General features: G+C 36.8%; 1 protein-coding gene across 4 annotated transcripts in view; it reads left to right on the top strand.

Annotated features, from left to right (window-relative positions):
- The window catches only part of LOC120766126 (ephrin type-A receptor 6), a 372,678-nt gene that overhangs the window by 162,991 nt on the left and 195,797 nt on the right, over positions 1-13,890 (top strand). For all 4 annotated transcript variants that reach the window (XM_040091493.2, XM_040053571.2, XM_040091502.2 and 1 more), the window contains exon 4: positions 12,524-12,679. In XM_040091493.2, coding sequence (XP_039947427.1) covers positions 12,524-12,679 — 156 coding nt within the window. The remainder of the gene's footprint in view (positions 1-12,523; positions 12,680-13,890) is intronic.

Raw genomic sequence — 13,890 nt, forward strand, 5'->3', positions numbered from 1 at the left:
TTTTTATTTAAACAATGTGCCAGCAGCAGGCTGTGCTAAAATGCGTAACCATCAGCTGCAACAGCTTGTCTGGATTGTTATGCATAAATTGCAGTAATTCCAGCTGCTTTCTTACTCTGCTGTGTATCAAACCACCTGACCTTTGCTTCTGTATGTTTTAGAGAAAAGATGAGAGATGATAGATACTGTTAGTACTCATTGAAATTTTTCTTTTGTAGGCAAACAGACATCCCTGCCTTAGGGATTGTCTTGGGGATTTGAGAATCTTACCTTGTCTGTGTGGAGATTAACACAAAAAAGTATCTCTTCATCTTTTTACCATTTCGGGCTGTTTTTAGAAATCTAGGCAAACTTGCACATGTAGACTCAAGGAGCCATAAAGGGATTACTGCTGTTCGTGGTGTGAAGAGAATTCCTTCTTTTTATCTGTTTTTTGAAAAATCAAGTTAGTTTTTAATTCTAGCACTTTGTTACTGGCTATGAGAGGGGATTATTGAGGAACCTTGATGATTCCTCATGCTTGCCACATTGTACTGATCCACACACTTCATCTTCGTGGCCCGCATCAAAGCGAGCGCTTAGGAATTCCCATGAGCTCGCTTCCATCTTGCTGGAAGTGAGTTGTGACTGCTGCTCATGAGGACTCTGGGACTATCTGTCTTTCCCCAGTGTCCTGAGTGTTGATGCACCAGATGAGCATTAGCATCGAGGAGAGGAGGTGTTGTTGCAGCTGTAATGCAATATCAGCACAGCCCTAAATTCCAGCTTATCACGACCACCACAGGAGTTCTTTACTCTTTCTTCTTTCAGAGAGAATCTTCTAAAAGCTCTCGCAGAAATATTTTTGTTCTGAATTAAGAATGGAATTCTAAGTTCCCCCTGCCTTTGACCAGGTGAGTTTGTAGTGGTTCTGATTTCTGAGTTCTTGTGGGCTTCCCATGAAAACATTTCCATTTTCAACTCGCCCCTTGGGAAAATACAGCTCCTGCTTCAGCCTGCTGGGATGCTGAAAGCAGTACCAGCAACACGAGTGAGAGAGTACAGGAGAAAGCATAAATGTTGCTGAGGTGGCTTACTTAGCGTGACCAGTATGAACTTTTGGTATTTACATTAATGTTTACGATTAAGTTTTTCCTAACCTCCTGCTCAGCCCTTCAGGGGAAAGGCTGACATTGCATTCTGGTGGCTGATTTTGCTGGGTTTGATTAGATTATAGGGAAAGGAGATTTTCCATCTTCCCACACCTCTTGCCAATTAATATTAGGAACCTCGTGGTTGATTCAAATCTCATTATTCCGCAAACATTGTTAAGATTGAATATATTTCAGTTTTGAAGTAGAAAGCAGTCTATAAAGAAGAAGTTACAATAATAGGGATGAAATTTTAAAGAGTTAATTAGGATAATGAAGGAGATACTAGAAGCACTATGAAGGCTAACACTCAGTGTACCACGGAACAGATGTTGCTTCCAATTTTATATTTCAGCAATATTAGAGTAACTCATGGGTATCCCCTTTGTATTGAGGTGGGTTTTTTTGTTCTTAAGCATTTGATTGCTGTCTGAAGTCCTCCTGTAACAAAAAGTATCTGAAGTCATTGTTTTCTTCCAAATATTATCAAAAGTGGTAGGGAATATACCTGACAGGCCTCTTTGTGGGATGTTTGTATTCCTTGAGTGCGTAGCCAGTCTATGTGAACATAAAGAGACTGATTAGGATCCATTCTGTAAGTACAGAATTCATACTATATGATGGAGGAGAGGGGGATGAGGATGGAGAGAAGGTGTAATTAATTCCTAATTGTTAGAAATATAATAGGTTCGTAGCATGAGTTGGTAGCAAGAATAACACCAGAGATGATGTATATGTTTTCACAGACCAGTGCTACCTGTAAATGAAATGACTTGTAGCTCCAGTTTCTGTGCCTTCCTTGGTTGGACTGCCAGTGAGGCCCCTCTTTATCAGATGAGATAGGTTTGAAATGTATACATGCAAATTTATCACTGAGATGTATTAATTTCATATCGATTTCCATTTTTGACCTAAGCTTCCATTGAGCTCTAAACATTTATCATTGTAATAACTAAAAATCAAAAAGGGTCTTATTTACTCTCCTTAGGTACTATAAGATAATCTTTCTGTTTTAAGCAATGTTACATTTCATAATAGAAGTTCTTGCACCACATAAATGGCATTAAGCATCATCTGATGGAAAGGGCTCCATTTTGGTTTTTTGGTGTCTCTGAGTTATCAAATTCATCTTCCTATCACATTTTACCTGGGAGCCTGTCCCCCACCTTGCTACAACCTCCTTTCATGTGATTGTAGAGAGTGAGAAGGTCTCTCCTGAGCCTCCTTTTCTCCAGGCTGAGCACCCTCAGCTCCCTCAGCCACTTCTCATATGGCTGACTCTCTAGAAATATATATATTTTTTTATTCCCAAATAAAATTAATGTAGTTTTGTGTATGTATTTCTATATCATGTATCTGTTTTTCTAAAACTAGACATCTGTGGCTATGTTGCTTTTTATAGTGATTGCAAATGTTCATGGCAAGTGTAGTTACATTATTGTAGCTGAGTTTAACAGAGTGGCTGTTTGTCTTGCTTGAGTTTTCTATTAAAAATCAGCCTATAAAAGAAAAAAAAGAAACCAAATGGTACAGTCCGTTGTTACTTTTTAGATGAACGCTGATTCCTGAATTTTACCGTTCCAAATACTGAATGAAGGCAGCAGTGTCTCATTTACTGTCGGAATTGTAGCTCCTGACCTTTGTCTTGCAGTCATTTTGCTCACAGTATGAGAAACGTGAATGTAAGTGAAGGAAAAAGGTGAAAATTGACCACATACAAGCAATGCGCCGCCCCCAGGTGTGAAATAAATGTAATGTTAACTGCTGTAAGGCTTAGACACAACCAGAGTCTATAGATCAGTGAGTGAGCTGCAGCTCTCTTGCTTCCTGTCATGTGTCCACACCTCAGCTAGAACAGAGATATTTATCAACTCAAAAGCTCTCTGTCCTGCACACTTCTTAATTATTATTTCAAAGCTGGAATTAAACTTTGCCAGAATTAAATTCACAATCTGATGAGGAAGGGCAATGCAGCATCAGTAGCTGTCATTTTTGTTGACTATGTAATCCTAATTCTGAATTTTATTGTTCTTTTGAATGATTCTAGACATTTCTAATTATCAGTCAAATATCTAAAATGACATATTTTAGATATATCTATATAGAGAGAGATATATATATCTATTTATATATATTTTATATATAAAATTTGTTGCCTGTCTTTTTTAAGTGTGTGTTTGCCCTGAAATGTTACCAAAACCACATATGCCTATTTAAAACATTAAACATTTTTCTTTCAGAATGGAAACTGTCATGTGAATTTACATACTTAAAAATAGCAGGACACCATATCCACACAGCCCTACTAAAGTGATGCTAATAACATCTAAAAAAAATTAACTTTTGAGCTAAACAGTCGGTAGTTAAGAGGTCAGTTTCATGCCAAATCTGTCTGATTGTACGTTTGCAGCTCTGAAGAAAAGTGGGGGAAAAAAAGAATAAAGTAAATTCAGTTGTGGGGTAACCTTATGGTGCTGTTTTGGGGTGTTTGGCTCCTCATTTAAAGAGGTACAGCCCCTGCAGGCCTGTGGCATGTGAGGGCCTGGCACGTGTGGTTCAGGATGATTAACTGCTAGAAAATCTTGAATTAGTCCCACTGACCTCTCTAAGCTTAAGGCTTTGGTTGGGAATTTCCAGGATGGGGATAATTTTATTCTCTTCATCTGGAAAATACTTGATGCTGTAGTGTGCATCCACTATAGCTGGAAACTAGAAATAAACCTATCTGGTACTTCTTCAGCATTTTTAGAAAAGATTCCGATTTTATGCAGATTTAATATGGTTTTATAGTAATACTTACCTGTGTTCTTAAGCTTAAGTTTCTCTATCAATACTGGAAGTCTTATTGGAGGGAACACTTTTCATATCAACCTGATTATTTGAGAATTCATATTGAAGTCATGGTTTGTTTCTGTGAAATTCCTGTGAAATATCAGTGTGTTCAGTAGAAATACACAGCTCTGATTCTTGTCATCAATCATGAAATATTCCAGACACTAGGATTGAAGATTTATCCCACATAACTACTTCAGTGAAACACAAATTAGAAACCTGTTCAGCTAAAGGGCACCTTCATGATTTTTGCTTTATTTAAATGGGGTTGGATGGGGTTGCATCATCAAAGGATTTATTCCTGTCCTAGAAGGCCAGTAGATGAATATTTGAGATAGTAGTCAGAGCTTTCCCTTGGGTTATCAAGGCATTGCCGATACATTGAAATTCACATTAATCTGAATGTTATGGTGGGTTGGGAGAACTTGGCAACATTTGCTTATGAAATGAAAAAACAAACACACAACAACAAAAAACCCACACCAAGAATGTTGGTGTCGTCTGTGCCTGTGTAAATATAATTCAGTAGTTACTGTAAGGGGTTATTGGTTCTACGTGGATGTGAGGAAAAAGAAAACTTGAATGAACTAATTACAGAATTTCGTGTTGCTTCCACAGCAAAATAGGTGTTTGAATACTGTGTTAGTTGCTGACATAACTCACAGAATTTTTATTCACAAGTACCACATTGTGTTACTCCTATGTCTTAAAGCAATGATAGAATAGAATAGAATAAGATGACATAAAATTGAGTACAGTACTGTAGCAGACAAAAAGATGGGTTGAAAATAATTTTTAATGATCAAGATTATTTGCCTGTGAGCTTGTGGGTATTCAGAGATAATACAAAAGAAAATTACCTTAGGTTCTCACAGAGGCATCAGTACTTTATTTCCAATGGTAAGTCAGAACTGGGAGTCACTAATCATGTTGGGTGTCTTTAAAAATGAAGCTTGTGAGCTTTTCAGCAAACACATCCAAAAAGACTCTATTTCAAAGGCCAAATGCCTGATTTTATAACAACATTTCAGCATTTTTTGCCTATGAATTACCCAACTTTACGATTACCTGTCTGGATTGGGGCATTCAAATATTCCCCGTGATTACAGTAATTTTGTCTGCGTGCCCAAACTCCTGACTTGTACATGCAAATAAAGCAGGGTCTTAAATAAATCACACACTCAAATTTGTACCTGAATGTGCAATCTCGGTAGCCATAATTAAAAATGCAAGCATGATTTTAAACCTCTCCTTTTAAATATTGGATTATTTGAAGTATTTTTTTAAAGTGGGTTAGATTGTTTTCTCAGTGCTATTGCTTCTTGCTAATTATATTTCTGTAAAAGAGACAGTTACATAGAGAAGAAAAAAACTGCATCACTTTAGCTGATCTATTATCAGAATAATTGCTGTAGTGAGAGCAGTGAACCTTGAAAAATTTAGTTTTCGATCTTAAACCATTAAAAACTGCAATGTTATAGTAAGGCCATAACAAGAAACTATAACCTTGTAAATAGAGACCGCACTGTACTTCAGATTTTCGTTGTTAATAACTTCCTGTGAGGGTATTCCATTCCGTCAAGGTGTGCCTTCTCTAAAAAGTTTTGGTCTTTGTCAAAAGTGGAAACAGCCTCAGAACAAAATTGGTTCTGAAAAAACCCCACGTGCAAAGCAAATTCAATAATGGCTATCATCAGAATTCATTAACCCAGGCTAGCAGATTAATTTGTAATGGATAGAGAAAAGTGCATCTGCAGATTCCAAGGGGCTGTTGTTGCACAGGAAAAAGAGAAATCCATGGCTAACTACTTATTTTCAGAGCTGAAAACAGAAAGGTTTCATGTACAAGGGGGAAGATGAAAAAATGGGGCAGAGGGATGACGGAAACTAAGGTTTATGATCCCAACAGAAGGAGCAGAGAGGGAAAATAACACATATATGATATCATTTGATGTAATATCTACAATAAGGATATAATATGATTGACGCACTGCTCTCCACAGATGACCAGTTTTTGTATATGTATCTGGTACAAAGGCACTTAAAATCTTTCTAATAGTGGGAGGTATTTTTCTAGCATTTGGTAATTATGTTCAGACCAGGAGATGATGATTCTGTAACTGTTCTCACCAACAGATACAGAGATGATCATATGCAAAGGAATCAGCCACAAAATGGATCTGATCTACTCAGACCATTTTTTTCTCTTGCAGAAGGAAATATTTGGTGTGGTGTAATGCCTGTTTGCGGTGTCCTCTAATAAGTTAGTCCTCAGCTGTACACAGGAGCTGTGAAAAGAGAAGTTGGACATTAATTCCTCTTGAAGTAAAACACAGAAAGTCCAGCAAACACAGGTTCCTTCTGTAGTTACAATAAATTATATTTCTTGTTGCTGCATTCACTGCATTGTTGAGAAACTAATCACACTCCTTCCGTATCCCTTCCCCTCAAAAGTCCTTCCAGCTAATTTCAGCAATGGAACAGTGATTAAAAAGTAGAAAAGAACAATGAAATAAAGCATTGCCGATATTATGCTTTAAAATAAAGCATTTTCATAGCTACTGTGGACAGATTTGAGTACTCAGCGAGTAAGTTCTGCATTGCCCTGAAGTATTCTCAGGGTTACATTTCCCCTTCCCTGTTTAAAGGTGATTACTGGAGATGGCTGCTTGCAGCGGTAATGATCTTTTCCTTCCATTCTTTTCCTGCAAACCTTCCTGATCCCAGGAGTATGCACTGATATATTGCAGGAATAGATTACTTCCCTTCATTTTCTCTGCTGTCGTGTTCCTTGATTACCATTTCTATTGTGTGCCCTAATTAGCCTGACTGATTCCTTTCATTCACTATCTTCCTCAAACACAGTGATGCCGCTTTAAAAATTATGCAGTGTAGAAAACAGTATTTTTACTGTCTCCTTTAAGGCTTTATGAAATCTGTTTAACTGTGCTTTTTCTATGGAGTCTATCAATAAAGTATCAACAGAAATAAAGACTTCATTTATTTGGGTATGGAGCAGTGTATGTGAGTATTTGTATTTCCCACCTCATCCAGTTTATTGGACTTCAGGGATCCCCACCACAGACTCAGCAGCACAGATCAGTGAAGGTGCATCCTGTTGGTTTTGTCTCTCTTCTTCCATCCCTGATGAAGTACCTTGGTTTTGCAGCCATTTTTGTCACTTGGCACTTCTGTGAGACTTTAGGAAGGAATATTTGAACTTAAAACACACAAAATTGCTCTAAGTTGCAATATAGCAACTTTTTCTTTAAAAAAAAAAATCTCTTTTGACTCATGACTACATTTTAAAAATCATATTTAAGGGGTAATATGAAAAGGGTGCAGCTGTGAAACCTGTGGTATGAACAGGGTTTTTTAATGGATATTGTCTTTATCTGGATTTCGGTACTTGATATTTCAATGAAATCAGCCTGTTTTCAGCTGCTTATTTTGCTAATTTTGCATTGATTTATTGTATTTATTGGAACACTAATTTGCTAATTCTGTATTCAGTGGAACACCCTTACATGCCATCTATCTGATGTAGTAGTAAATTTTATTTACTTCATTAGTCTGGAAAAAATAATTCACCTGGTTCTAAGAATTAAGGGAAGAAGTTTTATCAAGATTGAAAATATTTTCCATCTTTTCCTTTGAGTAGTACCTATGCATTTAAAATCATATTCTTAAATTCTAGTTTAGTGTTTAGGACACTCGTTTTTGTTTTGAGGTGGGGTTCTTTTGTACTACAAAAATGAGCCTATGCAGAAGAGGATTCACTTGGGCTGTGTAGCACAGCCCCCAGCTCTTTGATGAGCTGTTGGATTATATCTAGTATGACAGGCAGTGATAAAATTAATATAATTAATACCTTGCTTGTATGTATTTTTTGGATAAAACTCAGATTCTTTTAAAACATCTTATGTGACCTGAATAATTGTTTACATTATTGTATTGAAACTAGTGTCTTATACAGAGAAAAACTGCACTGATGTGAATTGAAAATACTGTTTGATAGCTGACAATTATCTCCTTTGTCATTTCTTCTAATAATTTTCATTTAAAACCTCCATAGAATATTGAAATATGGCAATGGTAGAAAAGTCACTGGGGAAAAAAAGAGCACAAAGAGGAAGAACATTTAATTTCATTTACCTGTCGTGATTATGTAGTCATATTTGAAGAAGCAGCCTTATACCTGCTTCTTTTTGTCTCCTCTGCCTTGCTCCTCTCTAAAGTCAAGGGTTTGAGTAATGCTCCTATCAGTTCTCCAAATCTAACAATAGAAATATTAGAGAGCAGAGATATTGCCAAGAGATTGACTGCAGCATATGAACACAGATGCATTTAAGTGCAGACCATAGCACCCAGAATATTACTCATCAAATCTATTGCAAACAAAAAAGGGAAATCAGTCTATTATGCCCCCAAAGTTGGGTCATTCTGTCATTAAGTTTTCTAGGGGTGTCACCTGTCCCCTCCTTACTCTCTCTAGGAACTAAATCAAACTAGAGCTTTGCTTTCTCAATACCGTGATGTCTTTTATTTTTGTAGTTAGAAGTAACTAGCATGTTGGATCATTTATAATCTGTGATGGCTGGTCTTCCTCCCCTGGATTCTTCCTCAGGTTTCCAGCAACTTACGCTGCACAGTCTCACTATCAGTTTGAACATGACCCAAACTGAATCCCCCTCACAGCCCATTCATGGCCTGAATAAAACAAGATTCGTGTGAGAAAGATGAGATTATTTAACCAGATAGTACTCACATTCAAAGGCTGTCCTCATAGCTTTATTGTCCTAATTCTGTAATATCCTAATCTTGATTTCGTGATTGTATTCTGCCTTTTTTAATATAGAGCATCCAACTTCATTGCATTCTTTTTTCATGTTCTTTTCTATCTTTCCTAGACACTTCTACTAAAGTATAAATTGGTTAACGTAATATAATAGTTCCTTCTATCTGCACAGTGGTAGAATGGAACAGGCCTTATTGGATTGTCCTTTTAATAAAGTGATCAGATAGCAGAGGGGTAAGAGGACTTTAAAATTGAAATCATTCAGAATATAACAAATATGAAAGATACCAGTCTCACAGGGCATTAGGGGAATTCAGTAAGCAAGTTTAAAAGTATGAGGCTGGAAATGCATAACAAAGTGTTTGATTCAGAAAGACTAAAACACATCTTCTACAGCTACTGATGGTTGCCATTCATTGTAAATGATAACAGAGTCTTCTTTGATTTAATTTGATTGATGGGTTTTCAGCAGGATATAAAAAATCCATTTTCATGACAAATTATTTCCCACCCACAGGCCAGCAGTGTCAGACATACCTAAAAGTTGTTCCTAATTCTCCTTTGGACTCATCTTACTTCAAAGAACACTGTAGTGGTCAATTCAGATCTTACAAAACAGAAGCAGCTGAAAACGAATCTTGACAACAACGTGCTCCCGCAGAGCCCTGAAAATGCTGCTTTTCTTCTTTTAAAGGAATGAGGCTTTATGACCAGTCAGATGACCACTGTGTTTGCATTTTCTGGGTTTTATTTCCATGTGTTGTACACGCCTGAGGCTGGGGGAGAACTCAATGGCTGTAACAGCCTTGAGCAGTAAGGATTCTTCCACAAGACAGCCCACTGCTGTGTTTTGGAGTGATGGAGCCATGGCCTTATTTACTGGAGGGGGCAAGTCAAAAGACCCTTGAAAATGCTGTTCCTCCCAGCACGAGGTGAAACCCTCCCTCCTCAGCGCCCGAATATCGCTGGGGCGCCAGGCCCCGTGTCCCGCCAGCCTGTGCTGAGGGCACCTCCTGGCCACATCCCCGAGGTTGGGAACGTGTCCTGTTCCCCACACGGAGCTCAGCAAGGTCTGGCTTTCTCTGCACTTGCCATAAGATTGATGCAGACATCAATCTTATGGCAAGTTTGAGGTTCTGGGGGCTCCATGGCCGAACCTGACCCCACACCGTGGGCCCTGCGGGGTGGGCTGGGCCGCAGTTGCAGGCCACGGGTGGCCATGGATCAAACAAACAAAACTAAATCCCACCTATTCAACATTAAATAAGGAAAATCATATTCATTATAAAGCATCTATAGTTTCCAAAACTCACAGTCGAAGTCTGGTGAAGCTGCAGCAAAGCACATTTATAAATGTGTTATCTTTTATGAAGCCAATTAAATTATCAGCGTTTCTCTGCCTAGTCACTCGTATTTCATTGGAGAAACCTTTAGTGTCTTTGTTCATTCAGATAACCTGAACCTTTAAGACAATATAGTATCTTGCCCCAGGCTTTACAAAAGTCAAATTTCATGCAGTGAAAAGTATCCTATAATGAGTAACTTGCAAAGTCATTTCTGGTAGAAAATATTAGGGGAAGCAAGATGTTACCCAGTGATTTGGAAGATAGAAAAATACTCTCTGGTAATACAGATGAAAACAAACCTTTCTTTGCAGGTTTTCTGTGGAAAATGGTAAATATAGCAATTGTTTTGGCTAACTTGCCACTGAAACACAATGATTGTTATCAGAATCTAAGCTTAGATACGCATAGCAACTGAAGTGCTATATTTCAGACTGAGGCTGTGAATTCCTTGACTTTGACAGAGTAACAGTTTATTCTCTTCTACCATGAATGTTGGCAGTCAGCTTTGAGTTATCTACAGGGATGGGCTTTCCCAAGCTTGTGATTGTTTTCGGGCTTTCAGCTTATGTTATCTTGTTTATGAAGGGCTGGGGTTTTTTTATCTGGAAGGATCAATAATCATGATTGTGAGATTGTGCATGTGGGTGAGGAGTGAGTTGTTAATGCCTTTGTAAACATCTTAATTGAAAAGCTTCCCTGATATCCCTGTAGCTTCTCTGCCACAGAATTTGATACATACTTGACTTAGGGGATAGATGTACTTGAGTTGACTTCAAAATAGGTAAAATGATCTACCTTAATCCATTTATTTTTCCCTCCGCTTTTTCCATGAGTATGTATGTGCTTTCTTTTATAAAAGCCTTACCACATCAAAAACATAATTGCTTTAAATACAGTAGAGACTACCAGTTCAGAATAAAACATTTGCTTTTTGTTTTAGTTGGAAATTAATCTTCTCCTTGAGTTTTATTTTGAAAGAGTGAAGATCTTGAATTTTGGACAAAATATTGCTCTTGAAAGAGAATGCTGTGTTTCTTTTGATCCAAAGTGATTTGTTTTTTGAGGGACAGAAGGGAAGAAGGAATGATTTCAGAAGAACACTTATTTTGCTTTGAATGAAACTGTAACCTGGAATTGTTAGTTCTTTAGCCACAAATGTCACATATTAAATAAAGCAAGAATTTCATATTTATTAGGGTAGGATTTGGGCAGTGCTGCCTTCTTCATTGCACTAAACCTGCTGCCTTTCCAATCACTGGAAAATTGTCACTCACTATAATCACAATTGGATCAGACCAGTAGCCTACTTTCAAGGGGAAAACCCCTGCTGTTCCCACCTCTTTTATGTCTAACACCAGAAATCCCTTTTTTTTTTTTTTTTTTTTTTTCCTCCAGTCAGTGACAGCAGGGCAGGATACCTCCCTAATGTCTATTCAGCAAAGCCGGAACAACACACTGGGAGGAGAACTGCTGAAATTGCTGGGTCAAAATTAAGCTCTTGAAATTGCATTTGAAAAATTGGCTCTTGGGTTCTGAGAGGCAATCAAGTGTTATCTTTTTCAGTGTCATCTCACTCCTTTTTGTTCAGCTACTACTGCAACTGCTATTATATCAAGAAAAGCCTTCAGAATCAGAAGAAAAACTGTAGATAGCATATACTCACGTATATGTTATCTATGAGTTAATACTTTTTAGTAACTCAGTTAATATGAACTGACACTGAATCCATTAAATGCATCCTTTGAGTTACTTTTTAAAAACACCTAATTTAAAATCTGTTTTATCTTATTACAAGAAAAGGAACAACTGCCTATTTCCTCTAGCCATGTACAGAAGATAGTCTTGAATATGTCAAAGTGAGAAAAAGCCACATGGAACCTCAAAATTATGTTTATAGTGCAGGTTTCCATTGTACCACTGGAAAAGGAGGAAAATGAGTCTGTAGAATCTGTACATGTCTGAGTTGCTCTTTCATTTTTAATGTTTTTGCATGGGGAGGCCAGAAGACAGTAACTGCAACACATGCTGGCATGTTCAAGTGGCAGGAAAAGAAAGAAATCTCTGTTTAAATGTGTGTGATGAGGTCTGAGGATGATTTTAAAATAATATCGCAGCATGCATGCCTGACTGATCTGGGTTAAGATGTATTTTAATGATTTGTTTCTGCTTTAAAGCACTAGGGATTGACTAAAAATTGGGAAGTTATCTTTCTTGACAATTCCCTATTATATACCAACAACAGAGTATTTTTTCCTTTAAGTCCATATATCAAAATAAGAAATACCAAGAATTGTATCATCAAAGCATCTATATCTAGATTGGAAAGGAAAGAAACATCATTATAACTGCTTGGAACAGATTTTATTTATGAACAAAATTTTCTTCTATTAATGAAACTTAATCTTCTTCCTTTGCAGCTTGCAGGCCTGGATTCTATAAAGCATTTGCTGGAAATGTGAAGTGCTCCAAGTGCCCTCCACACAGTTTGACTCACGCAGAAGCAACTTCTGTCTGTCAGTGTGAGAAAGGTTATTTCAGAGCTGAGAAGGACCCACCAACTATGGCATGTACCCGTAAGTCTGATCATTACTAGTGTCTACAGTTCTGTTGCCTAATTTATTTGGTTTTGTATTAAAAAAAAACCAAAACCAAAAACTATGAGTTTTGAAGAATTCCATTCATGTTAATCAAAAGAGATTTTTAAAATCAAAATTCAAACAGTATATTTCTGCTTAGTGTCTAGATACCCCTAAATGTGCCCTTGTTTCTTAGTTTGGTGACTTTTGAACTTGTAATTGTGAAATATAATAGAAGGAAGTGTAATCATTGTTATGTAGATAACAATGTGGTGGGTTTACTACCAATAATGTGCATCTTATATATTTGAAAATTTGCTGGTGGAAAAACTTTCAAAAAGCTGGAGTCATGTAAAGAAAAAAAAAAAAATCTGATAACATGCTGTGCTGCCTCCTCAGATTTAATTGAAAAGTGTAAGACAAATATATTCCTCACACAATCAAATAAAAACTAAACACTCTAAAAAAGACAGAAATAATTTTTTAAACTGAAAAAAATGTGTCCAATCAGAATGAGATATAATTATATCTATCACCATCACCTTCTTTTAACAGAGACTTATTCCCTTTTATGTGACTGATAACGATCATTATTAGATTTTTTAATGAATTTTGGAATACATAATTTTTTGATTTTTAACTAACCTGAATCTATCATTAAGACAAACATGATGTCTGTCAATCTGGGGGCAGAAATTCCAAGAAGAGATTTCTATTATTTGGATCAATGGTCTTACGTCTAGGAATATATAGCATAAGTTTTCTTACCACTTACTAAAATATTTCTTCTAGATTTTCATTCACAGTTCATTACTCACTGGGATTCATTTATTGATTGTAAAGCAACTATATCTTTTTAGTCCCAACACTAGGAACAAACAGCAGTATTTAAAAATCTGTGGGTGAAATATTATATTTTAATAGGCTATTAAAATCACTTATTTAATAAAGATGATTAAAGGCTGCAGAATCCTCTAAGGCACTCAGTTTATGGTGGAACATTTTGTTAATTCTTCTGGTGGAGGATTCGATCTTGGTACTTCTTCTGCCACAATTAAGAGGATTCTAAAAATCTAACATGTTAAATTCATGAAGTATTTTGACAGATTAAGTACACATAATTTTTAAGAGATAAAGCCCTAAAGACAAAGTGCTGTTGCAATAACCATCAGTGCATAGCTGTGTTTTGGGGTGTTCTATGCAGCATC

Source organism: Hirundo rustica, chromosome 2 (assembly GCF_015227805.2).
Source record: "Hirundo rustica isolate bHirRus1 chromosome 2, bHirRus1.pri.v3, whole genome shotgun sequence".
Classification (NCBI taxonomy): domain Eukaryota; kingdom Metazoa; phylum Chordata; class Aves; order Passeriformes; family Hirundinidae; genus Hirundo; species Hirundo rustica.